The 27521-nt window shown below is 33.4% G+C and overlaps 2 protein-coding genes across 3 annotated transcripts in view; one reads left to right on the top strand and one right to left on the bottom strand.

The window, feature by feature from the left end:
* Positions 1 to 636, top strand: part of LOC142342722 (threonine synthase-like 1) — a 38862-nt gene extending 38226 nt beyond the window's left edge. Inside the window, exon 8 of the mRNA XM_075394241.1 lies at positions 343 to 636. Within this exon, the coding sequence (XP_075250356.1) occupies positions 343 to 543 (201 nt within the window). The 3' untranslated portion in view covers positions 544 to 636. The remainder of the gene's footprint in view (positions 1 to 342) is intronic.
* Positions 637 to 655: 19 nt separating this feature from the next.
* LOC142342723 (uncharacterized) overlaps positions 656 to 27521 on the bottom strand; it is a 467707-nt gene continuing 440841 nt past the window's right edge. Inside the window, exons 4-7 of one of the 2 annotated variants that reach the window (XM_075394244.1) lie at positions 16949 to 17146; positions 12139 to 12236; positions 12048 to 12060; positions 656 to 1514 (exon numbers count right to left, since the gene is read on the bottom strand). In XM_075394244.1, the coding sequence (XP_075250359.1) occupies positions 1441 to 1514; positions 12048 to 12060; positions 12139 to 12236; positions 16949 to 17146 (383 nt within the window). In that variant the 3' untranslated portion in view covers positions 656 to 1440. The remainder of the gene's footprint in view (positions 1515 to 12047; positions 12061 to 12138; positions 12237 to 16948; positions 17147 to 27521) is intronic. The other variant, XM_075394242.1, reaches the window with a different exon arrangement.

The following is a 27521-nucleotide window of genomic DNA, read 5'->3' as shown; positions in this document are numbered from 1 at the left end:
ATTAAAAATTAGATACACACATTTACAATAAATGCATCAAACTGAGTTTGAGAGCAATTAATAGCCAGTTGCGGATTTTGGAATTGAGTATTGTGTCCCCGAGACCCAATACTCACATTTTTTCCAACGATGAGAATTTCAACCGCTGAATTTTATACTTCTGGCTAGAAAAATTTCTCAACCGCCGTTTTAGGGTTTTAAATTTAAAATTTTACCAGGAATCACAACCAGAAAACCTCAAATTTTGAATGAATGTCCAGGACTCATTCATGATTTCATATCACTGCTTACGCTCAACTTCATTCAAAGTTTTAACTTCTGAAACATAAATTCTTTTGACAGGTTCATGATAGACCTCTCGTGGTGCTCTCAACAGCACATCCAGACAAATTCCAGAACATCTCAACGATGCAAATTAACGGATCAGCGCCGGTTATCGCTCAACCACACACAGGACTAGCAAACCTTAAAAATGCTGAACACAAACTAACTTCGCAAAGTTTGAACGACATCAGTCAAACAATTGATCGAATGCTGAGATGAGTTAACAGCTACTCCTACGAACTATTTAAAATTTTGAATTATTACAATATGTATCTCACATATATCAACATAAATTATTTATTGTAAACTGAATAGTTTTTCCTAAAAGACGTTCAAGAAAACTATTTTTGCTCGAAATCGCCACATATACTTAACATCAAAATGAAACAGCGGGCTGATAAGAAAATTAATCTACATTAAGAAAGGATATTTCGAATGAACTAGAACATTGCACTAAGGCAACTGCTAAAAGTTAAGTGCGATTATCAACATCGAAAACAATCAGCGCATGGGAAAGAGCTATGCTTCATTATCAACTAAAAATCATTGCATCAAAAGGCCAGATTTAGTTTATTTCTATGAATACTAAACTATTTAATAAGCAACTCACCAAATTTAACTCGCCAAATAATAAAAACTCAAGATTATTTCAATTTTAACGCAAATCTGGAGCCATTTCACATCACAATACTTAACCAGATAGATACCGAACCATTTAGTAACACTGATAATAATTAAGCAACATTTTTTATATGATAACGGTGCAATTAAACTCACATCTTTCACGAAACGTCTCCAGCACACTGCAACCTACATGAACATGAAGACATTTGCACCAGTTTGTGCGTAACACAATACAATGCTCCATCAATTTACGCTGAAGATCCCCGTGTTCGTAAACTTAGATGTAGGTTTTCACCTCATTGCACTACTGCTCAGGAGACGTTTCTTCAATATATGGCACTATTCAACAACAATTGAAAAATCATTTAATAATCTTTAAGCATTGGTACAAAATCGGAGGGTGCATTGTTCACTTCATCATCACTGTCAAATGTAGTTTTGAAAAGTTGTGGCGAATGTTCCGATGATTGTCTGCTCCCTCCTATTGTGTTCTCATATCCCGACAGAGATACCCTCGTGTACTTCTTTGGTTGCGGTCGCCTGCCCTCGAGCATGAACGCGATTACCTAACAAATATATTATTATTTAAATATTAACCGCCAGCCTGTAATGAGAAAAATGAAGACTGTGCAATCAAACCAATATTAAATGAGTTTTGCACTCACAACCAAACCAATATTAAAAATACGCATTTTTCAAAGCATAAAAACCGGAAAATTGCTCCCAAGAGATTCTCAAAAAAAGGAATCTCCACAGAAGAAACAAAGTCAAAAAAAGGATTCAACAAAAATAGTTTTTTGGCATATAATTTTTTTCAATGAACAATGAAGTTCAAACAACAGGGTTGGGGAAAACTAAAAAGCTATTTAAGCCGCTATACTATCACCCATATCAAATGCAGCAGTAGAAAAAAATGCTTAGAAATTGTACAACTTCAATAATCTTCGAAAATAGGGCACAAAAAAGCTCCCCAGAATTGTCTGAGATTTGACGCGGGAAATCCGACACCAACAAAACAACCAGAAAAAAAATTGCAAACTAGTTACAAGTCGCTTCGATTAATCACTCAAAATTGACTTGTTTCATAAACAAACATAGCCGGCAGATTGTCGGAAAATAGGCGCCGTTGACGCACATTGGGACTGAAACATAAAGGAAAAAAAGATATTGGCGGAATTTTTCTAAGCGTTCTTGATGTGCAAATTCTGTATATTCGATTTGCTTCTAAAATTAAATTCAGCTTCTAAACTGAAGGCCATTGAGAATAATACTAACGCCAGCTAACAATCATTTTAATGAACTTTAATAACCTACTGCACTATGACCTAATAACAATACCACATTGCGTAATTCACTGCCTGAAAGAATTCAAAATCCATTGGGTTGAAACAGTGAGTGAGCTAAGTCAGAAGTCAAGCATGAAAATCGTGACTTATGTAAAACGAAAAACGCGATCAACAGGTAAAACGAAGAGAGGGCGCCTAAAAATAGCCGAGAGGCTGACGGCGGTTGTTAAACCGAATAAGGCGTGACAAATAGCTCTCGGACGACAGGCTGATCAACACAATTCCGAGTGCGCTCTAGCTAAGAAAACATCTTATGGGTGCAAAAAATTCCGACTAAAGAGGTCTTCGAACTCCCAACCTACTGCGTCAAATTCTCAAGCATTATCCTCTGCGCTATCAGGCCCTTGTGATTGCGTATCTTACAATCACTGTTGCCTTTCTAAAAATGAGTAAATTAGGTCAATCAAAAATCAAGAAATCAACCGTGAAAGTCACTCAAGAAGTGAAATCGAAAGAAACAGTCCATAAAAGGAAACACATTTACGATAATTGCTTCAAAATTCGTCCGAGAGCAATTAATATACCAACAATTTCCTAAGAACCAATCTGTTCGAGTAAGAAAATGACGACAAATTTATTGGTCTCAGACATTACGAATTCCTGATTATAACCATTATTCTAGGGTGTTCTGCATTGCTCTATAATTTCAAAATGCATAACAATAGTTGCAGCAGGAAATGATATTTGGGAAAACTTAGCTGCCGCTAATTGGGGCCCTAAATTGAGTCTAAGTGCTAACAATTCTGAACAAAAATTCAGAAAATTAAAGCTGGAAAGTGGAACAAAAAGGAGAAAAGGCTGAGAGAACCCCAGAGATGATAAACGCAGATGGCGGCAAACGCAGATGATGAGCTTAAACAAAAAGCTGCTGCTGCTATAAAAACATGTAGTTCAAAGTTTTTCTAATAAATAGAAAAATGATAAACGTGACACTGTTGACTTTTTGCAAACAAAACCACCAAAATCTAAAAAATTATAATTGAAAAATAGTTTAGAACACGGAGAGTTAAAAAACAATTTTTCAGAAAAAGTTCGAAACCACCCACGAAACGGATAACCTTAACACCATACTTAGATTTTGAGTTTCGAATATTAGCGAAATTAAAACCGAAATCTGCAATATCCCTGCATAAAAAGTCTAAAATGTCTAAAAAGTCATAAAAGTTATAAAATATGCAACTATTACGTGTGATAGAACTGAATGACTACCGCCATACAATGAATGACTAACTTTGAAGGACTACCGGGTGCTCTGCGTTGCTCTATAATTTCAAATTGCATAAAATTAATTTCAGCGTGATATGAAATTTGGAAACATTCAGCTGCCGCTAATTGGGGCAATAAAGTGATTCCGACTGCTAAAGATTTTGAATTAAAAATATGACATTTAAGGCCAGAAAAATGGGACATCAATAAATAACTGGGAAAGGAAAAAGCAGAGAACCTCAGATGATAAAAGCAGATCGCGCATACGCAGATGAGCTTAGTCAACAAGCTGCTGCTGCTGCAACAAAAAATATGTAGTTCTAAGTTTTTCTAACAAATAGAAAAATGATAAACGTGACACACTGTTGACTTTTTGCAAACAAAACAGCCAACAGCTAAAAATAAATATTATAATTGAAAAATAGTTTAGCATACGAAGAGTTAAAATCAGTTTGTCAAAAAAAGTTCAAAACCACCCACGAAAAGGATTGCCTTACAACCATACTTAAACTAACTTAAGTTTACGATATTAGCAAGAATTAAAACCCAAATCTGTAATATCCTTGCATAAAAAGTTTTTAAAGTGATAAGTTTTATAAGATATGCAACTATTACGCGTGATAGAACTTGAATGACTACCGTCGTATAAATTGTACTCGAACAAGCAAAGGGTTCACTTTATCTCTAGTCACCTTGAGCTTTCGAGGCTAGCCCCAGTAAGACAAGTGTAAGATCTAGTGTAAAGGGACAAGTGTAAAGGGAGGGGGTCATCCAAACTTGCAACAAACGCTTTTCACATATGTTTCAATCTTCTTTTTCCAATTAATTGCCTTTCTTTTCACTCGGTCAAATCAATCAATCGAGCTAATAATATAGAGAAAAAAACTGGTTAGAAAAAGGAAGAAATACGAAATATCAGATCCAAATTAAACCGAAAAAATCTGATTTGACCAATTAAATATTTAAAGCGACTACAGAAATATTTGATTCTCATATCTCACATACAGCAAACATTTCCGGAAAATTGCCAGAAGTGCTGTCAAAAAATTAATAAAATTAAGTTTGAGATATCCAGCAATTAAAGTTAGTAAAAGTCTTAGAGTTATGAAGTAATTTTTAGAGTCACAAAAGTAATATGTAGCCAAAAAAAACATCTCAGGTGATGTCACTGGCCGTAGCACAAAAATAGAAAACCATGACATGAGGACCATAACAGCTCGTTCAGTTATCGTTTTCTCAGCTATTAAAAACCTTGCGCCAAAGTCCAGTAGATTGCGACAAAGTTTGACATGCAAAATATACCAATGAGTATAACGGAGAATATATGCAGCGCAAATACCTTCAATTATCTCTGAGATTTTAAAAAATCTCTACAGAACTCAACAACAATTTGTGGCTTAGTTGAGATAGAATTTTCCTTTAAGGCAGAACCCAAAAATTAAGGTCAAAAAGATAGCTCGGAATTAAATTGTTTGAAAAAAAAACTAGGTGAAGCCTGAACATAGGAAGAAATCGCCATCAAAGATAGTCTTGACCTGAAAGAAGGTCAGAAAAAAAACGAAGATGCACTTGACGTCGGCGCTTTTTGAACAAAAACGAGGAACTCAAAAAATACGAGCAACTTTTGTTCATGCTGAATCTCGAAGAGTTTGCTAATGGCCTATATCTTGTTTCCTAATTACAGGAACAGGAATTAGTAATAATACCAATTATCATTAGAACTCGCAATTAACAAACAATGCCGACTAACGTCGGGCGAATTGCTCTCAAACGACCGGCGAGCGGTTGGCTTTGTTACTAGCTAGCCACGGGGGGGGGGGTCTTCAACCTAAGAACCGCCCTTCACACCATAAGTATTAAACAGTTTGAGCTGAAAGACTCTAAGAGCGCTTAATGCCCGCTGGGTGCTACCTGTTTATCCCGTTTTTGAGGACGAAAAGTCAAATGGGCCAAACAAAACTCGGTCAAGCGAAAAGACCGACAGGACTAATATAATTGCTACAAACTTTGCTTGAGAGCAATTAATAAGTTTAAACCCAGATGACTTTTCTCCAAAGCAGAATTTAACTCCTTTTGGACTCTCGATCTTGTTCTACAATTTTGAGAGCATTCATTTTATATCGCTTTGGAGACAACTTTCTTTATAGGCGAGTGCGGCACTATGAGCGTAGAACACAATTGGCCTCAAAAAGTTTTAAAAATTTGATTGACAAACTAAACGGAAAATATACAGAAGAATAGCTGACTCGGATATTAACAATACATAATGAATGAATCAGCTTTAATTTGACTGAGTTGGAACTAAAGCGTTGGCGCGGGGAATGTGCACGGCAAAAAAACCTTTGCGATTACAAAGTTTTAAAAGGCGAATCGCGTTTTGCTGTGCGAAGCACAATAAATGTTCCAAGCCAGACGATCGGGTCAATTAGTATAGACCAAAAATAAAAAGGGCAAATTTTCAAAATAAAGCTTGGAGATTGCCATAAAATAGCTGCGGTGGCTTTGTAGACATATAGTTTCAAAAAATCAATGAGAAAAACAATGCATATAGGAAAAATAAACCGACTAACGTCGGATGAATTGCTCTCAAACGATAGGCGGGTGCACTTTAATTTAGAGAGGTTGCCGCTTAGAAATGTTTTATGAGTTTGAACCACTGCATAAAAAAGATCAAAAGGTTGACAAACTTCGTTCCAGGGCAATTAAGAAACTTTCATATAATAATCTGATCATTAAAACACAGGCCTTCTTTTAAAATATCACACTGCTAACGAAGGAAACGCTTATCTTAAAGAACAAACAAATTACAAAAAACCTTGTCATAAAAGGGCAGAAAAGTCTCGAGTTAAATTTAGCAAGAACAGGAGACCGAACATCAAAACAAAACGATTTAGTGAACCTTGCACCGATCCCTTAAAGATGATTCATTGCAACTAAAAAAATGTCGGATTATGTACATAAACAGCAATTTCTATTCTTAGCGAATTTGTTTGTTCACTTCTTCAAAACAAGAGCATACAACAATAACTTTAATGACAAAAGAACTTCAGGATGAAAAAAGTACTCTGTTGCCTAAAGGAGAAACAAACCCATGCAACGTAAAATATAATATAATTCAAATCAATACAATTTTGGTATTTTGTCAATGACAACTCAATGAACAAGTGAAAACTTAAAAACAATGCTGGCTAGTTAAATGTTGTCAAAAGCTTTCATACAAAAAACCACTGTTTATAAAAACGACAAGATGTGTAATTTATTGAAATTAAAAAGCCGTTTCTAAAACCGAGCCTCAAACTAATTCCCATTAATGTGAATTATATAAAATAGATATAAAAAGCTCCAATAAATGCAGTTGTTATTAAGGGTAATTGTCTCAAAAGCCATTTTGAGACTGAGGAAAATCACGCGAATGTCAACGACAACTAATTCAAAAGCTTGCATACATCATACGATCAAAAACTAATGCTCCAACCAGTTTGCTTACTGATCATTCCCTTTAAATGAAACCTTAACTTGAAACAGCAACTTTTGTACAAGTTTTTTTCCCATTCCATCTCATCTCATTGAAATTTATTCATCTAAAAAACTGAACAACGAAAATGAAAACCAGCTGGAAAATTTCGCCTTGAGTATAGCAAAGATGCGTAAAAAGAAATGAAAATGAGCGCACATGAAAAATAGCGGTTTGAGTCGATGATGGTGGATATTATTAGAAGTATAGACCAATTTTTATTAAAACATAACTGGAAAGCTCCTGAAACTGAATTGAAAGAACTTTCAAACCTTAATACAAACTACGCGAAGAGCTGGTCTTGTTTTAAAATATCACACTTGAGAAAAAACATGCTAACGAAGGAAACGCTATGTTAAATCAAAAACAAATTACAAAAAAATCTTGTCAAAATAATGGCCTTAGAAAAATTTACGAGGTAAAATTTGCAAGAAAAAAGGAGACGAAACAACAAACGATTTAGAGTACCTTGCATTGAGCCCTTAATGATGCTTAATTGCAATAAAATGTCAGAATTTGTACAGTAACCGCATTTTTTTTAAATTAATACAATTTTGGAATTTTTGGCGTCAATGAAAAAGTGAGAACTTGAATACATTGCTGGCTTGCTAAATGGTTGTCAGAACCGTATATAATAATGAAGAACTAGGAAGCATGAACAGCAAATTGACAGAGCAGCAGGATAACAGCATTTTTTCAAGACTCCGGAGACCAAAAAAGGCCAGAAAAGTTTGAACAATTCACTGAAATTTAGGAGTGAAATCTTGTTCGTGAAATCGCAACAATTGTTCGTGAAATCTCTTCAAATACTTATTTTGTTTGCACAACGGTCACCCAGAAAAAATAATGAACATTAAACAATAATAAGTAATAGGGCAACATAAAAAATCCATATCATAATGACAAAAAATCAAGCGATTGTTTCCTTCTAGTAAGCATACTCCTAGATCACCAAAAATATGATAAGAACGAAAAATCCAAAAACGCATTGCAAATAATCAATAAAAAGGTCGAAAATTGATTAAAGCATTAATTGTTCTATGACAAACACATTTTACTTTTGATAGAAATTAATCAAAACATAACTAAATGCACTGTAATTTTTCGTTGAACCCAGAAAACATCAACAGCCCGAAAAATTCTACTCGCTTAGCGAATAATTTATGCTCGCTTAAGAAAAAATTCGAATCGCTTAGCGATAACTCATTTCTTTGTTCTTTCTCTCGTTCTCTGCTTCTCTCTCGCTCTCTGCTTCTCTCTCTCTCTCTCTCTCTCTCTCTCTCTCTCTCTCTCTCTCGCTCAGTCTCTCTCTAAAACTACTCGAAACTACTAAATTTCAACTTAAATTTTGTTCAACAGTTTGACCAAAATCTTCAATTATACGAGCGCCATTGACGTTCAATTGTTTCAGTGAAACTTAGCCAATACAAAACATAGCCGGAAGAATTCCAGAAACGACTCGAATTGTCTTCGCACAACATTAGCCCCTGAAATAACTACTATTTACTACGACTAATCAACAAAACAAGAAACCCATCTTACTTTACCAAAATAGAAAGGTTTGAAATAGAAATAAATTGCCGGAAAATAACGGTCATTGATTCCATAGCAAAGATTCGGATTGAAAGAAGGAAAAACTAATGCAAAAAAAAAATTTGTACGCAAACAATTTTGAAGCGCGAACTGTTTTGATGTCATTTTAGCACTGAACATACTCATGTTTCGCAGTGAGACGACAAAGGGGCTAGTATCAATACCGGTAAGCATTTGGTAACCAAGAACAAAGTTAGAGTAGCGGGCATCTAAAATTGGGCTTTATGGATTTAACCCGTTTCTATTTCTGATTTCGTTTTCTGATACTGACTCTGTTGATTTTGAATTTCTTTCCTGAGCAACTGATGACTTAAAACACTTTTAGCAGAATGAGAGAAGAGTGATACTAACCTAGAGAAGTCGAAAAGATTTCACGCAAAATAATCAAACATAGCTGGCAGATTGACAGAAAATAGCCTCAATAGCTTAGTAGATCTGCAGTATAGTATAAAACAGACCAAAAAAATTCCTTTTATTAAATGCTCAGATGTTACATTTTGATTAAGAACCTCTCAAACTTATTGGTGCTTCTAATAGCAGCTCTCAAAGAACCTTTAATTAGAGTGGCACACACTCACTTGACCTTATCTCTTTGAATTAAAGCCAAGAAAAGTCAATTTTCGAGTCAGGAAGTCATTTTTGAGAGTGAGGTACGTCACGTGCGACCAAAAATTTCATCACACAATGAAAAAAAACACGCTCCACTAAGAGTCAAAAAATCCACGTCACGCACGCAATTCAGTTGAAATTACATGAACAAAAGGCAGATTTGAAGTGGCTGTGACGTCATATGGTCGTAACAAAAATCTCGACGACGAAATAAAAAAACCAAGATAAGGCCAATAATAGCCCCAGCTATCGCTGTGCGGCTATTAAAAAGCTGTGAACTAAGGTAAAGCAAAAAAAATTTAGTACGTAATAAAAAAAATTAGGAACGCTATAATAGCCGTCTGATAAGACGAGGCGGCTATTGAAAATGAATTATAACTCAGTTATTACAACTAAGTAAACATAAAAAGAGTTATATGTACATATATAGGGTACATAGAGCTCTTAGTACATATAAAAGGAGCTTCATTAAAAGAGTATACTAAAGCTTTCAAAGCAAAAAAAAACATTTTGTAAAGTTAAAAACCAAAGAAAATCTTTCTGCAAAGCTGTACGTGAACAGAAAACTGCGCTCGCTTGCAGTGAAATTTTTTGCACCTAAATTTCTTTCTCTTCAAAACAGTAGTATGAACAAAAACAATTTTTTGTTTTGAATATCATTGATGTTTTAAAATTATTTTATTTGCGTGAAAAATAAAAAAATTCAAACATTGTTTTCTTCCGCAAACTTTGAAATTTCTACTACCATAATTCGATCTAGTTTTTAAGAGCTTTTCAATGATAACGATTTCAATTCTTTACGCAAAAGAGTAATTGTCCACGGGTATCTTAAAGATCTCCTGGCATAAAAATATACCCACAAAATTGGGGTTGGAACCAAAATGTTCCAAAATTATGAGCAAATGACTTGACAATTGTATAGTTCAATAAATTTGGGTATTAACGCTCATATAAATCATATGCTTAGACCATTTAACTGTTCCTATTATAAATAATAACAAAATTTTATATTTCAACCTCTCCAGCGAAAAAAATAATCGCAAATCAAAATATATCTGGCCCATTGCCAGAAAATAGCCGCAATAACTTCGTAGTTCTGCAGTCTCAAATAAGTAAAAGATAGACCGACAAAAATTGAAATTTATTCTTTTCATTAAGGGCTGAGATGTTAAATTTTGATTAAGAATCTGTATAACTTATTGCTGTTTCTAATAGTGCTCTTAAATAACCTTCAATTAGAGTGATATACACTCACTTGACCTTATCTCTTCGGATTAAAGTAAAGAAAAGTTAATTTCAGAATGAAGTTATTTTTGAGAGTGAGGTAAGCCACGCAAAAACTTAATCACGCAAATGAACAAAAAACTCGCTCCACAAAGAGTGATTGTGAATTATTTCAAATCTTGGAGTAATTCAGAATCAAATCCGAAGTAATTAGATTTGAAAAATTAAAAAAAAATAGAAAACCAATTTCAAAATGCCGCATCTGAACAAAAAACCACTAGCGAGAAATGAATATTTGGTTCAAATTGGGACAACCATTTAGAAAACCGATCTAAAAAATCGAAAAAACAGTAAAAATCAAAGTGAAATTGCCGCATATGAACAAAAAAACCACTAGCGATAAAGCGATTTTTTGTTCAAGACCATATTCTCACCCTACTTTAAAATTAGAGCAAAAAAATTTCACGCCGCAAAACCAATCTCATTTTCGCGCCACATCCTCTTTCGGCGTGACCAAAATCACTACTCCAATTTCACTTCAAAAATCACGAAAATGTGTGAACAGATCTTAAAAAAGACAGTGCCCCAATACAATTCAAATTCTTTGAATTGTAAAGACCAAGAGAAGACCAATAATAGCCTCAGCTATCGCTTTAAAAATGAAATAATAAATAAAGCAGTAGAGCATAGAGCACATAAAATTTAATTTCAAAAAATTATCAATGTGTTACGAAGTAATAAAAACTGGAAGGAAAAAAATCGACTTCTGGCGTCAAAGATTAACACAATAGTACGTCAATGGTACAAAAATTTCACTTGTAAAAAATCCAAAAATTTGGGTTCTCGAATCTATTTTTTCCGAGCCCGAAAACTAGGTAAACTGCGCAAAAAAACAGCTAAAATCGGTTAACTATACGCATTTTTTCAAAAAAACTATTCAACAAAATAATTAAACATTTGGCATTAATAAAACCTCTTTTCTCAGAGCAACTTATTTGTATATAGCTTGTTTTTGAATGTATTAGACTGTATTTGCATTAGAATTGAATTTGCTTAGCATGATGCCATTTAATTTAGTTTCCCTTTCAGGGCAGAAAGCCTCTGAACAAATAGCACCTGTGAACAAAAATCAGTTAAAAAAATCCAATACTCTCCGGATAAAGAAAACCACGATGAGATAACGGCTTATTAGGCAACTATGAGGGGCGATGATAATTAGCTATCGGTTCCCGTCTAGAACAATATTAGCAGAATTCTCATTTTAGCACGCTGCTTTTCGCCGATATTCAGTTATCAGGTAAACTTTACCCAGAGCAGAGTAACCAATCCAAAATAGGCTTTTAAAAACACCATGTACAATCCAATGTTTGCTAAAACTTGTCTTTCGATCAATTTAGAAAACCATGTACACTCATGACACTCTAGCGTCTTGCAGCAACCAAGAATGCAATGGAAGTGCTTCTCCAAACCACACATGGTCAGAAGAGCATACATTTTTTCTTTTCTCTGAAACTGATGAAAATGAGCAATGAGGTAATGATAGGACACCATCACGTCAAGAGCAGATACATCTAACAGACAACAGAGTAATCAAGTTAAAATATAACCTTGCTTTTTGGGCTAAACAGAAGAAATGGTTCTACTTGAAACGTTATACAATTAAATATAAAAATTGAAAACGGTCTATTAATAACTCACTCGATTTTTCTTGAGCAGGAGTATGTAAAAGATGATACAGGAAAGGGTCGCCAATAGAATCAGGTACATGTGATCTCCCAAGAAGGTTCCAGAATCGCCTGCAACAATATCATATAATTCAAATTGAACCGGAATGGCTGGCTAAAAACAAATCTAAAAGTTCTGACCAAATTCTTACCAGAACATAGGTGCTTTTCTACTAAAAAGTTGGCGTATATTAAACTTCATATGAATAAAACTTTACCAACGATTGAACCTACATAATAATATTCTTTATACTTCATTAGTCTAAAATCCCGTTTAATCTTCGAGCCTCGAAGTATTGAGCCTTCAAAGTAATTGCATTGAACAAGCATTGAAAAACCGATAGAAGGAAGGTACGAAATTTCCCGCTTAAAAAAATCTTAATTTTGCCTTAATTAGGCGGCACAGCAAAGACAGCTCGAAAAGTTTAAAAGATGATCCGACTAACGTCGGCAAACAATTTAGAAGGGTGCATAGGCTAGAGAAATTTTTTTGAACAGATTTAAATTCAGATGGTAGACGATACAGAGTATTTTATACAGAATATCAAGTTTAATCAATTTAAAACTTTGTACAGCATACGAATCAAAAGACTCTACAAGAGGTGCCCAGAGAAAAAACGTGCAACACCTAATAAAACATATCGAAAACATCTTTATTATCCAAATATAATGACCTAAGTTTAGTTCGACTCGAAAAAATTTCTTTTTTTAGCTACTTGTTTGGGTAATAGACCTTCTTTAGCAAGGTAGTTGAACATATTGAAAATCTCAGGGATTTCTTCTGAGTCTGTGTTTTGACTTTTGGCAAAGGGATGAGTGACTCAATGGACGCCCGCGTGTTCGGCCTGTTACTGTCAACGTCAAGAAAACTCAGAGGAGAAACTTTTGCAATCTGATATAGGATCTCTTTTACAAGAGCGTCAAAATATAAATTAAAAATTGACAGCACGTTGTAACGCTTGAAAAGATAGCATACATGGTCTCTTCTCTTCTTGAAAAAGCTGGTTTTTAAAATGCGTTTTTGTAGACAAAAAATAGAAGTGAGTTTTGTTTTTTTTTGCCGAACCGTAAGCTAAAATGCCATACGATATCATTGGTTTGGCATAACTATAATACATTTGTAAGAAAAATTTTCGAGAAATTTCTTGCTCGGAACAGCATTCCGTTGAATTTTGCAAATGTTTTTCCAACATGTTCAATGTGTAGACCAAAATTGAGATGCTTATCTATGAACACTCCTAGATATTTGAAAGAAACTACTTCTTCAAGCACTTCGCCTAATAGCAGATTTTTTATTTTTCTACATTCCGGCCAAAACCCACAATTTTACATTTCTTACTTTTAATGACAAGTTTGTTCCTTGAACACCAATTTTCAATCTTTTTCAAGTCAATATTGAGCTATTCCTCAATTTCCAAATTTTTGCCTGATGTTAAAATTGTTGTGTTGTCTGCAAAAAGTGCTATTTTTGAATTATATTGAACAATTTGAGGCAGATCATTGATAAACAAAAGAAACAGCAACTGGCCCAAAATTGATCCTTGTGGAACACCTACATTAATTTCCAATGTTTTCGACTCTTTTGATCCGTGGACTACAAATTGTTTTCTATCTGACAGGAATGAAGCAATGAGTATTAATTTTTCTTCGAAAGACTAAATTTTGTAAATTTTACATAAGAAGTGAACGATCAATTGTGTCAAATGCCTTTTAAAAGTCAATGAAGCAAGCGAAACCCATTTTTTTGTGATTCAATAACATTTCGCGTCAGTTCTGTAACTGATGCGATAGCGTTTGCACATGAGCGTTTTGGCCGGAATCCGAATTGTTCGTTTGAGAAAAGTTGATGTTTTTTGAGGAATTCAACCATCCTTGTATTCAAGACTTTTTCAAACACTTTGCTTAGGGATGACAAAAGACTAATTGGTCGATAGTTTGAAGGGTTTTCAAAATTTCATTTTTATGTAGAGGAATTACCTTAGCTGCCTTAAGACAAACCGGAAAAAATCCCTCTTGAATGCTCCTATTTATCAGTTTAGCCACATGATAGCTAACTACTGAAGCTACAAGTTTTAAAAGTTTGTTACTAATCCCATCATGACCCGCTGTGCTTTTGTTTTCTAATGAAATTATTATGTTGAAAATTTCCTTAGTGTCAACGGGAAAAAGAAAAAAGTTTTGTCGTGACATGGTAAACCTGGCTCACTGTCTACATTATGAAAATTTGTGTTACTCACTTTCTTCCCTACGTTGATAAAAAGCGATTAAATTCTTCCACATCAAAGTCTATTACTGATTTTTTCCTTTGCCTTAGAAAATCCTTGAACAATTTAAATTTTTGTGCTGGACTACCTGATAAAATCAGTTTTGATCATGGTGTTGTTTGCGAGCATTTCGCACTTCATTTGTTACAAAATTACGTAATTGCATGAACCGGACTTCATTTTAACTATTTGGGTGAGATATGAGTGTATTCAGCACGATCTCTCTTGCTAATAAGATTCTTTAACCTGTTTGTCATCCAACTATTTTCGAAGATTTTATTCTTCGTAATTGGACATTTATCATCAAAAAGTTGTAGAATGATTGAACTTAGTTCACACCGAGAACTTTTAAGATCATAACCATTCAACTTGTTTAATCTATGTTGGAGAATGAAGAAGAAGTTCAAATAATTCTGTTCATTCTCAAAAAATTTAAAATTACGACTAGCTAGAGACTGAAAAATCAAATTCATAAAGTAGAGCGTAATGATCGCTGAAAATCCATTTGAAGGTTGATACTTCTTTCGACAAAATATGATCAATACATTTGCTCGTGAACTTAGTTACTCTTGTGGATTCTGCGTATTGCATTTCATAGTTAAATGAATTGATCAAGTTTTTGTACTGTTGATGATATGTATCAGAGATATCAATATTAAAGTCAGCACAAATAATAGTTTCTTCTTTCATCGCGTTTATATTGAACGGTAAACTTTCAAAATTCTCAAGGAAAGTTTGAATTTTTTCAGAGGGAGGCCTATATAGAACACAGAAATTTATTCGCTTTTTCCGCTTTCTATGGTTAGAAGTAGGTGCTCCAGATTTCCTTCATAAAAGAAGTTGGATATTAGCTTACAATCATCTCGTACAACAAAACCAACGCCTCCTCCTCTTTTGTCATTTCTATTTTTTACTATCATTGGTTGATACCCTGTTATGAAATACATATCTATGGGATCGTTATCAGTGAGCCAGGTTTCGCATACAGCTATTACAGCTGGTTTGGTTTCAAGGGTTTCTAGTTGACAGCAAAGTTGGTCATGATGGGATCTTAAGGATTGCACGTTTATAAACAAATCGATTTCGAGTGTTTATCCATTTCCAAGTAATAGATAGAATTTTAGAGTTACGGAACATTAACCACTACGCTACACGGGCTGTGTACACTCAGCTCTATTAATCAGTTATATTTCAGCAACAGGTTAATTTCTGAATGCCCGCCACTCAAATCACTCGAAAAGTCAAGCGTGAAGAAGTCACTCGAGACGGGATATCGAAAGAATGTTCTAGAAAACTGCCAAGCAAAAAATTTGCAACAAAAAAGCCACAGGTTTACAATAATTTCTTCAAGCTTTGATCGAGAGCAATTAAAACATAGCTGGCAGATTGCCAGAAAATAGCCGCAATAGATTCGTAGATCGGCCGTCTAAAAAACAGTAAAAAAGACAGATCAAAAAAATTTGTCGTTTTATTGAAGGCTGATCTGTTATATTTTGATTAAAAATCTATATAAGTTATTGCTGCCTCTATTAGCTGGTCTCAAATAACCTTCATTTAGAGTGACACACACCCATTTGACCTTATCTCTTTGAATTAAAGTAAATAAAAGTCAATTTCAAAGTGAGGAAGTCATTTTTGAGAGTGAGGTAAGTCAAGTGTGACCAAAAATTTAATCACGCGAATGAGCAAAAAACTCGCTCCACTAAGAGCGAAAAATGACGTCACGCATGTAATTCAGTTGAAATTGCATGAACGAATGAACAAAAAGTGGCTGTGACGTCATATGGTCGTAACAAAAATCATGACTACGAAATAAAAAAAAACCAAGAGAAGGCCAATAATAGCCCCAGCTATCGCTGTGCGGCTATTAAAAACGAAGTTCTTTAGTCACAATACCTTTTTCTCCATAACTAGAAAACTCTGATAAATCACTTTTACACCACTCGTCAATTTTCAGCCCAATGAGAGGGGAGGTTCATCATAGTTTAGGTTTCATTCAAGTACAGAAAAAAGAGATCTGAGTTGTTAATTTGGTCATCTGATCGGGGATTAACTGTTTGTTTTGTCAACATTTTTAATCAAACAATTATTATTACTAAACAAAGATATGCTTTGAAATCTTTGAACCCCTACCGCTTTAAAAAAATGGTTATTATCAAGCTCTCAGTTTACGACGTTCAATTTATATGTAATTGTGAAAATGATTCGGAATAGTTGAACAAAATCAACCAGCTTTTGATGTACATTTAGAGGCTAAAGCATTGATAGCATGAAAATCCAATTGGATAATAATTCATGAAACGGAAATTCGAGAATGAAAAATAGCAACTGCTTTAAGCGCTTCAATTAGTCTTTCTCAAATTATTTTCAACCTGACCAATGATACGATCTTTCACTTATAGTACAAGGAAGGAGAGCCAATAGTGAATTTGGTTAAAGATCGTTAAAGATCTCAATTATCAAGGACTGTTGAAATTCGACTTGGACGAGAATCAAACGTCTCATAGTGTTTCTACTCACTTGGATTGTAGTAGTTGACCGGCATGTTGTTTTGCGAGGAAGCGTCCGCGTTACTTCTCGTGGGTTGATTCTCTTCGGCTTTCAAGGGAGCTACTTGGGGCTTCGGCTGACTTGTGGTAGTCATGATTTGGACTGCGTTGGACTTCATTGCTTTTGTAGTATTAACAAGGGGCACTTTTCTGCCAGCAGAAGTTGCTTCTATATATTTGAAAAACAAAGGATAGCAATCAATTTGCACGCACTAAAGCATATGTATCTTTTAATGTTTCTTTGCTCATTTGATATTAAATTGAAAATGATCTCCACGAACACTACTTCTAAACATAAACTAAACACTATTTTCTCAAATGATACTAAATGATTCGAATTATCAATTAACAGGTGAACGTTTAACCTTGGTTATATTTGTGAAATTTATATAAGAATAATGACAGACAAGACAAATTGCACTTGAATTAATTTGAGAACAATTAATTCAGCAGGGAAACGGTAGAAGCCTGTACATATTCCCTGGGCTTCGAATGGTTTCCTTCGAGCTTAATTTAGCCAAATATTAACATTTAGAGCAAAGAAATGAATAAACAGTCAACTAATAAAAATTCAATCTGAGAGCATATTAGAGCCGGCAAAAGCCAAGAGTGAAAAAGTCACCCGATTATTCAAGTCGTTCAAGCGAGCGATACAATGTTCCAGAATGAAATGGTCAGAGCAAAAGTTTTGCATAGAAAACATAGCCGGAAGAAAGGAACTCGCCGACACCAACCAGCGAAAAACTCTCCCTGTGCAAATTTTTTTAAAAAAATGAGAACTCAGATGACTTAGCGATTGAAAAAAAAAACAGGATGCCATTTAATTCTTTTATTGATTGATAGTTTGGGTAAATCACTATATGGGTAATTCTTTTCAACATTTGCAGAACGTGGCCTGAGGTAAGGCCGAATTATATTCAATTGGCGTTTGTTTAAGAGTTGTTTTCAGTTTTTACTTCTCAGAACCGACAACGTTTTTATATTTGAGTAATCACAGAATATGTATATCAAGCTTTACTTCAGATAAATAAAACTTTTGGAGCCTTAGGTCGCGTACCGGACAAAAAAGTTAACAAAGAAAAATGTACAATGCAAACAGATTATTACCAAAAACTTCAAATACAGCTTCAGACAGAAAAAAGAACCTGATCTGATGGTCTGTCAAGAACAACCACACCTAACACTACTCGGATCCGCTACGAGATTAAAATCCTCTGAAAAAAGTCAAAATTCAAAAATCTGCGAAGGGACAAAACTGACCGATATTAAAGCCGCAAAAAAGCAGTCCAAATTTTGGAAAAACAGTTGTAAAATTTGCTTTCAAAGTACCTTAAAACCTGGTTTCAATCAACTGCAGAGAGAAAATGGATGATTCAAAATAATCGTGGCCAGTAGCTAACTTATCGCGGAATAGTTGAGCACCATCCGGAAAACCATCTTTTGAGAGGAAACTTGAGTGAGAATAAAAAAACAGTTTGAAAACAAACTGCAAGTGAACGAAGAATTACCCTCGCTTAGAAAAATCTATTTCAACTAGTTTTCTTGCTCTCTTTATCACTCCACTAACTTGAAGCTTTAATGCTTACTCTACTTAAAAAAATAACAGAACAAAACTCCAGAGAGGGCTTATGAAGTCAAAGTCGCATTTACCAAAAAAAATTAGTATCTACAGTAACACTGAAAACCACTGAAAGTAGAGAAAGATAAAACCCGAAGTCAAACAGAAAATAGCTTCAAACAACGATAATAGCGAAAAAAATTAAATTTTCATTAAAACCAAGTAAACAAAAATAAAAAAACAATAGGCAAACCATAACAGGTCCGCTAACTTCTTTACTTAGAAAACTGGAAGATATAAACAAGAATTGTAACATTTGTCTCAAACTTTTTTTTCTTTCATCGAAAAACTGCTTTGTACCAATAATACTGTAATCCATTGTTCCATAAAATGTAACATGGGTCTTAGTATATCAGTACTGTAAATTTGTTTAAGTAACATTTCACGCTGAATTTCACTATTATGTAGAGCATCTATTCACTATATGGGTAATTCTTTTCAACATTTGCAGAACGTGGCCTGAGGTAAGGCCGAATTATTTTCATTTGGCGTTTGTTTAAGAGTTGTTTTCAGTTTTTACTTCTCAGAACCGACATTTTTACATTTGAGTAATCACAGAACATGTATATCAAGCTTTACTTCAGATAAATAAAACCTTTGGAGCCTTAGGTCGCGTACAGGACAAAAAAGTTAACAAAGAAAAATGTACAATGCAAACAGATTATTACCAAAAACTTTAAAGCGCTATTAAATTATTAAAATAACCCTAAGAAATTTTTTCAGGCAAATAAATTTAGCCAAATCCAAAAAACCTGCTTAAAAATTCGCACTATCATCTAAAAATTCCAATCAATCGATTGATTCATGGAGTCACTAATTTTGTATGAAATATTCCACATAAATCTCCACGCAATCGGGTTACAACTGACAAAGTTATGGGAAAATCATTAAAAACTTAAAACGTTTGAAAAAGCCGCACTCACGCCAGAAGATTAAAGAGATAAATTCTGTCTTCTTCATCGCAGTCAGTATTCGAATCTTTAGGTGATGTGCGTTTTGTGCGAGAGGTAATGGAGTAGGCCGATTTAATGATTGAGGAATCTAAGAGGTCTTGCTGGTTGATGAAGACCAGTTGTTAAATGATTAAGTCGAAGCATGGGTGTAGAATTTGCATTTTCAACAAGTTTAGGAGCTCTTTCGGAATCGCCATTCTGTCTTCATGAATTAACAAATGATGTTTCATGATTTGTTATTATTGATTGTCATAATGTTTTTCAATTTATTGTCAATTTAATATCGCTTGTCATAACTGCTTTCAAAATATGGAAAACTGTTTTTTCAATTTATAGTCAACTTTTTCAATTTATGGTTAACATAGAAAAATGTACAATGTAAAGAGATTATTATCAAAAACATTAAAGCGCTATCAAAACAACATCAAAATTACTAAGTAATCCTAAGAAATTTTAAGCCACACAAAATTGGCCAAATTGAAAAAAAAAACTGCTTGATAATACGAACTAACATCTAAAATTTCCTATCAATCGATTGATTCATGGAGTCACTAATTTTGTATTAAATATTCCACAAAAATTTCCACGCATTCGGGTTACAACTGACAAAGTCATAGGAAAATCATTAAACGGTTAAAATGTTTGAAAAAGCCGCACTCACGCCAGAAATTTAAAGATAAACTCTGTCTTCTTCATCACAGTCAGTATTCAGATCTTTAGGTGATGTGCGTTTTGGGCAAGAGGTAATGGAGTAGGCCGATTTAATGATTGAGGCATCTAAGAGGTCTTGATGGTTGACGAAGGCCAGCTTTTAAATGTTTAAGTTGAGTTATGGGTGTAGAATTTGCATTTTCAACAAATTTAGGAGCTGTTTAGGAATCGCAATTCTGTCTTCAGAACTTAACAATTGATGTTTCTCATGATTTGTTTTTATTGATTGTCATAATATATTTCAATTTGTGGTCAATTTACTATTGATTGCCATAACTGCTTTCAATTTAAGGTAAACATTTTTGTTCAATTTATGGTCAACTTTTTCAATTTATGGTTAACATAGAAAAATGTACAATGTAAATAGATTTTTACCAAGAGATTTAAAGCGCTATCAAAACATCAAAATTATTAAATAATCATAAAAAATTTTTAAGGCACACAAACTTGGCCAATTTAAAAAAAAACTGCTTGAAAATTCGCACTAACATCTTAAATTTCCTATCAATCGATTGATTCATGGAGTCACTAATTTGGTATTAAATATTCCACAAAAATCTTCACGCAATCGGGTTACAACTGACAAAGTCATGGGAGAATCATTAAACGCTTAAAATGTTTGAAAAAGCCGCACTCACGCCAGAAATTTAAAGACAAATTCTGTCTTCTTAATCGCAGTCAGTATTCAGATCTTTAGTTGATGTGCGTTTTATGCGAGAGGTAATGGAGTAGGCCGATTTAATGATTGAGGAATCTAAGAGGTCTTGATGGTTGATGAAGACCAGTTGTTAAATGATTAAGTCGAAGCATGGGTGTAGAATTTGCATTTTCAACAAGTTTAGGAGCTCTTTCGGAATCGCCATTCTGTCCTCATGAAAAACAAATGATGTTTCATGATTTGTTATTATTGATTGTCATAATGTTTTTCAATTTATTGTCAATTTAATATCGCTTGTCATAACTGCTTTCAAAATATGGAAAACTGTTTTTTCAATTTATAGTCAACTTTTTCAATTTATGGTTAACATAGAAAAATGCACAATGTAAAGAGATTATTATCAAAAACATTAAAGCGCTATCAAAACAACATCAAAAAATACTAAATAATCATAAGAAATTTTTAAGCCACACAAATTTGGCCAAATTAAAAAAAACTGCTTGATAATACGAACTAACATCTAAAATTTCCTATCAATCGATTGATTCATGGAGTCACTAATTTTGTATTAAATATTCCACAAAAATCTTCACGCAATCGGGTTACAACTGACAAAGTCATGGGAGAATCATTAAACACTTAAAATTTTTGAAAAAGCCGCACTCACGCCAGAAATTTAAAGATAAACTCTGTCTTCTTCATCACAGTCAGTATTCAGATCTTTAGGTGATGTGCGTTTTGGGCAAGAGGTAATGGAGTAGACCGATTTAATGATTGAGGCATCTAAGAGGTCTTGATGGTTGACGAAGGCCAGCTTTTAAATGTTTAAGTTGAGTTATGGGTGTAGAATTTGCATTTTCAACAAGTTTAGGAGCTGTTTAGGAATCGCAATTCTGTCTTCAGAACTTAACAATTGATGTTTCTCATGATTTGTTATTATTGATTGTCATAATATATTTCAATTTGTGGTCAATTTACTATTGATTGCCATAACTGCTTTCAATTTAAGGTAAACATTTTTGTTCAATTTATGGTCAACTTTTTCAATTTATGGTTAACATAGAAAAATGTACAATGTAAATAGATTTTTACCAAGAGATTTAAAGCGCTATCAAAACATCAAAATTATTAAATAATCCTAAAAAATTTTTAAGGCACACAAATTTGGCCAATTTAAAAAAAACTGCTTGAAAATTCGCACTAACATCTTAAATTTCCAATCAATCGATTGATTCATGGAGTCACTAATTTGGTATGAAATATTGCACATAAATCTCCACGCAATCGGGTTACAACTGACAAAGTCATAGGAAAATCATTAAACGGTTAAAATGTTTGAAAAAGCCGCACTCACGCCAGAAATTTAAAGACAAATTCTGTCTTCTTCATCGCAGTCAGTATTCAGATCTTTAGGTGATGAGCGTTTTGTGCGAGAGGTAATGGAGTAGGCCGATTTAATGATTGAGGAATCTAAGAGGTCTTGATGGTTGATGAAGACCAGTTGTTAAATGTTTAAGTCGAAGCATGGGTGTAGAATTTGCATTTTCAACAAGTTTAGGAGCTCTTTCGGAATCGCCATTCTGTCTTCATGAATTAACAAATGATGTTTCATGATTTGTTATTATTGATTGTCATAATGTTTTTCAATTTAATGTCAATTTATTATCGCTTGTCATAACTGCTTTCAAAATATGGAAACCTGTTTTTTCAATTTATAGTCAACTTTTTCAATTTATGGTTAACATAGAAAAATGCACAATGTAAAGAGATTATTATCAAAAACAATAAAGCGCTATCAAAACAACATCAAAATTACTAAATAATCCTAAGAAATTTTCAAGCCACACAAATTTGGCCAAATTAAAAAAAACTGCTTGATAATACGAACTAACATCTAAAATTTCCTATCAATCGATTGATTCATGGAGTCACTAATTTTGTATTAAATATTCCACAAAAATCTCCACGCAATCGGGTTACAACTGACAAAGTCATAGGAAAATCATTAAACGGTTAAAATGTTTGAAAAAGCCGCACTCACGCCAGAAGACTAAAGAGATAAATTCTGTCTTCTTCATCGCAGTCAGTATTCAGATCTTTAGGTGATGAGCGTTTTGTGCGAGAGGTAATGGAGTAGGCCGATTTAATGATTGAGGAATCTAAGAGGTCTTGATGGTTGATGAAGACCAGTTGTTAAATGATTAAGTCGAAGCATGGGTGTAGAATTTGCAATTTCAACAAGTTTAGGAGCTCTTTCGGAATCGCCATTCTGTCTTCATGAATTAACAAATGATGTTTCATGATTTGTTGTTATTGATTGTCATAATGTTTTTCAATTTATTGTCAATTTATTATCGCTTGTCATAATTGCTTTCAATATATGGAAAACTGTTTTTTCAATTTATAGTCAACTTTTTCAATTTATGGTTAACATAGAAAAATGCACAATGTAAAGAGATTATTATCAAAAACAATAAAGCGCTATCAAAACAACATCAAAATTACTAAATAATCCTAAGAAATTTTTAAGCCACACAAATTTGGCCAAATTAAAAAAAACTGCTTGCTAATACGCACTAACATCTAAATTTTCCTATCAATCAATTGATTCATGGAGTCACTAATTTTGTATTAAATATTCCACAAAAACCTCCACGCAATCGGGTTACAACTGACAAAGTCATAGGAAAATCATTAAACCGTTAAAATGTTTGAAAAAGCCGCACTCACGCCAGAAAATTAAAGACAAATTCTGTCTTCTTCATCGCAGTCAGTATTCAGATCTTTAGTTGATGTGCGTTTTATGCGAGAGGTAATGGAGTAGAGCGATTTAATGATTGAGAATCTAAGAGGTCTTGATGGTTGATGAAGGCCAACTTTTAAATGTTTAAGTTGAGTTATGGGTGTAGAATTTGCATTTTCAACAAGTTTAGGAGCTGTTTAGGAATCGCAATTCTGTCTTCAGAACTTAATAATTGATGTTTCTCATGATTTGTTATTATTGATTGTCATAATATATTTCAATTTATGGTCAATTTACTATTGATTGCCATAACTGCTTTCAATTTATGGTAAACTTTTTTGTTCAATTTATGGTCAACTTTTTCAATTTATGGTTAACATAGAAAAATGTACAATGTAAATAGATTTTTACCAAGAACTTTAAAGCGCTATCAAAACATCGAAATTATTAAATAATCCTAACAAATTTTTAAGGCACACAAATTTGGCCAAATTAAATAAAAAACTGCTTGAAAATTCCCACTAACATCTAAAATTTCCAATCAATCGATTGATTCACGGAGTCACTAATTTGGTATGAAATATTCCACATAAATCTCCACGCAATCGGGTTACAACTGACAAAGTCATGGGAGAATCATTAAACGCTTAAAATGTTTGAAAAAGCCGCACTCACGCCAGAAATTTAAAGATAAATTCTGTCTTCTTCATCACAGTCAGTATTCAGATCTTTAGGTGATGTGCGTTTTGGGCGAGAGGTAATGGAGTAGGCTGATTTAATGATTCAGGCATCTAAGAGGTCTTGATGGTTGAAGAAGGCCAGCTTTTAATAGTTTAAGTCGAAGTATGGGCGTAGAATTTGCATTTTCAACAAGCTTAGGAGCTGTTTAGGAACCGCAATTCTGTCTTCAAAACAACTGATGTTTCTCATGATTTGTTATTCTTGATTCTCATAATGTTTTTCAATTTATGGTCAACTGTTCGTATTTTGGAGGGCTCAATGTTAGCAACAGAAACTATATATTTGAGGTGGATTTTAATCATTGCAAAAAACTTGGTAAAGGTACATAATTGTAAACGTATATAATTAACGTAATTGGGTACATAATCAACCTTATAGTAAAGGTACAAAATTATCGTGAATGAAAGGGTTTCCAAAGAATGTTGTAACGGTAATAGTACGATTCTGTTTCATTGGAACACAGACTCTAATATACCAACAAGGGAGGGCTTCAGAGGTTAAGTTTTCTGCACTATTGGATTAATTTTGTCTAAATTTGCATATTGAGGATTATCAGTATTACTTATTGTTCCGACCCTTCTTGAGGGGGGAGGAACTATACACTCAAATGGGTTTTTTTTGTTCAGTCAATTTTGGCCGATCGATATATTCATCGTAGAGAGTTGAGACTGGTATCATTAGAAAGCTTGTCTAGCGTAGAATATGGAATTAAAAAGATTTTTTTGATTTTCGTTTTTCACTGGGAGATATCGAGGTTTAAACTTTCGAGTAAATAGAGTGAATTCTGTTGATTTCATTCACTTTTTTTCGGAATTTTTGATTAAAGTTTCGCCAATTTTGATGAAATTTAATAAATTTTTTGAAAAAATGTTGTTGATTTTATGTTTAAAGACAAAATATATTGTCGGCTATTTTCATTGAATTTTTGTCACAAATTCCGGCTAAATATTTCACATAATTCAGACTTTTTCATCAAAAACAGCACGAAATAAGTTTCTTTAGTCCACTCTGATTAAATTTGCAGGAAGTGCACACCCAAACACCACCAACACAATCTATGTAGACTGAAAAGGGGGCTAATTCCACTTCAACTATCGTTGAGAGTGCTCTGTAAATAAAACTTTGCCGTTTTTTGCTAACTTTATTCGTTGATTATCAAAAACGCAGCATTTATTTTTGAATTTTTAACTAACAAAATATCTATATCAATGACATTCCAAAAATTGAATATTCCTAATGGACGATCAGCATTCGCAGGACTAGTTCTGTTCCAATCTTGAAACGTTACATACCAAAAATAATTCGGATTGTCATCAGTCGGTTTTTTATAAAAAATTCGATCCTTTTTTTTATTAATTAAATAACAGAACATTTCAGATCAAAGCTCACCAGTGAAAGGTCCTATTGGCTTGGCAATTAGCTCAAAGATTTTTATATATCTGATTGATTGAAAGGTTATGGTCGTTTTGACATTTAAAATACTTGATTTTTAAATAAAAAATGGCTTATTGAACTTTGCCTCCATTTTCCTCATAATTTGGTCAGCTTGTAGCTTAGTGTCAGCAATCAAAGAGTGCTCCTTCTTCCTGCTGAATTCAAAGTTAGTCTTTATTTCGGGTTTTTGCCTTAAGTTACGGTGTTCTGTCATTGATGCTACTAGATTTCACATTTTTTTTATTTTTAGGTATTTGCCCATTTTTCAGGTTTTCTACTTTTGTCAAATTATCACGTTATTGTCTGTTAAAATATTACATTTTTCGCGTTCAACATAACGCACAAATGATAATATTTAAATCGTTGAAGATATAAATTGTGATTCTTTACCGCTTCGACAATACTTTCTCGAAGAATTTAATTGAATTTTTTAATTTTGTCTTTAACTGTCGTTTTTACTTTGTCTTTTTAGTCGTACTTAATTTCTTGTACAATAACCCAGTTTGATTGGCTTTTCCTGGAAGCGTAGATGAGCCGATACTCTGATAATAGAAGATAGTTAATGGCTTTATTGACATGACTTTAAAAACAATCGTTTTCCAAAATGAAAAAAATTCATCTTCGCAACTTTGTTTCTTTTATTGTGTTTGTTACCTGGTGTTGTTATTTAAAGGTTGAAGATGACATTATTTTTGTCAAGGGAGGGTGTCAAAAGAGATTGGTGTCACAAAATCTAATGTTTTTAAAGAATTCGTTATGACTTTACTGGCTTCGACACGGGTTTTTCACAAAAAAAAAGTAAATTAGTTTTTGATTTTTATCAAATTTGACGTTCTTTTTGTAGACGTAAGACAAATTCTTGGTAATTGTAGATCTCCACGACTTCCTTTGGAAGAATGGACGAACCTATTCAAATTTTTCATTTTGTAACTAATGGCTTTTATGTCTTTGAAGATAAATTTTTTTTTGAAAAAAAAACAAGTGTTACATAATTTTGCATTTTTATTTCTTTTTTGTCTAATTCTTGAGTAATTTTATTAATAGCAGCCACATAATACATTATCGGTGTTTGACGAAGGTGCAATCGAATATATTTTGGGGGCCAAATTATGGCTTTTTTCCAAAGCATTTTCTGGCCAGTTTTAATTGATTTTTAGTATGTTGTCTATTTGTTGTTCTTTTTGCAATTGCATAAAAAAATGAAAACAAAAAGTTCCTAAATCCCTTCTGTAGAAGCATTGGTAATTGTAAACCTATGGGATATTTTAGTTGATTCCCAATGGTTTTCATTACTTTGAAATTGTTTTTTTAAAAAAAAATTCAGCGAATTTTCTAGCTTTAAAGTTTTTGTTCTTTTTTGTCTAATTGTTACCAAGCCTTATTATGAACTGGTGAATAACCATTTTACTGGTGAGGTTATTTTGTATATTTTCAGTTTTATCTGACGCTATTTTGACTTTGTTATTAAGTTTTGTTTTTTAAAACGGACATAAATTTTTTGATGTAATTATTGTTTGTTGTTGTTTTTGTTTGATTTTGTCGTTCGTCTTCGCTCCCTTTCTTAATATCGGCATATCTCATCAATCTAATGCATCATTTTTTACTCCGCTGAGTTATTTGCTTTGGAGGCTATCTTTTCGTTCATACACCAGTTTTTTTTTGAAAAATACTTGAATTTTGTGTGCT

Source organism: Convolutriloba macropyga, chromosome 7, assembly GCF_964194025.1.
Source record: "Convolutriloba macropyga chromosome 7, txConMacr16.3, whole genome shotgun sequence".
NCBI classification, from domain to species: domain Eukaryota; kingdom Metazoa; phylum Xenacoelomorpha; order Acoela; family Convolutidae; genus Convolutriloba; species Convolutriloba macropyga.
Note: the sequence above shows the minus strand (reverse complement) of the source record. Positions and strands in the feature narration are given on the sequence as shown.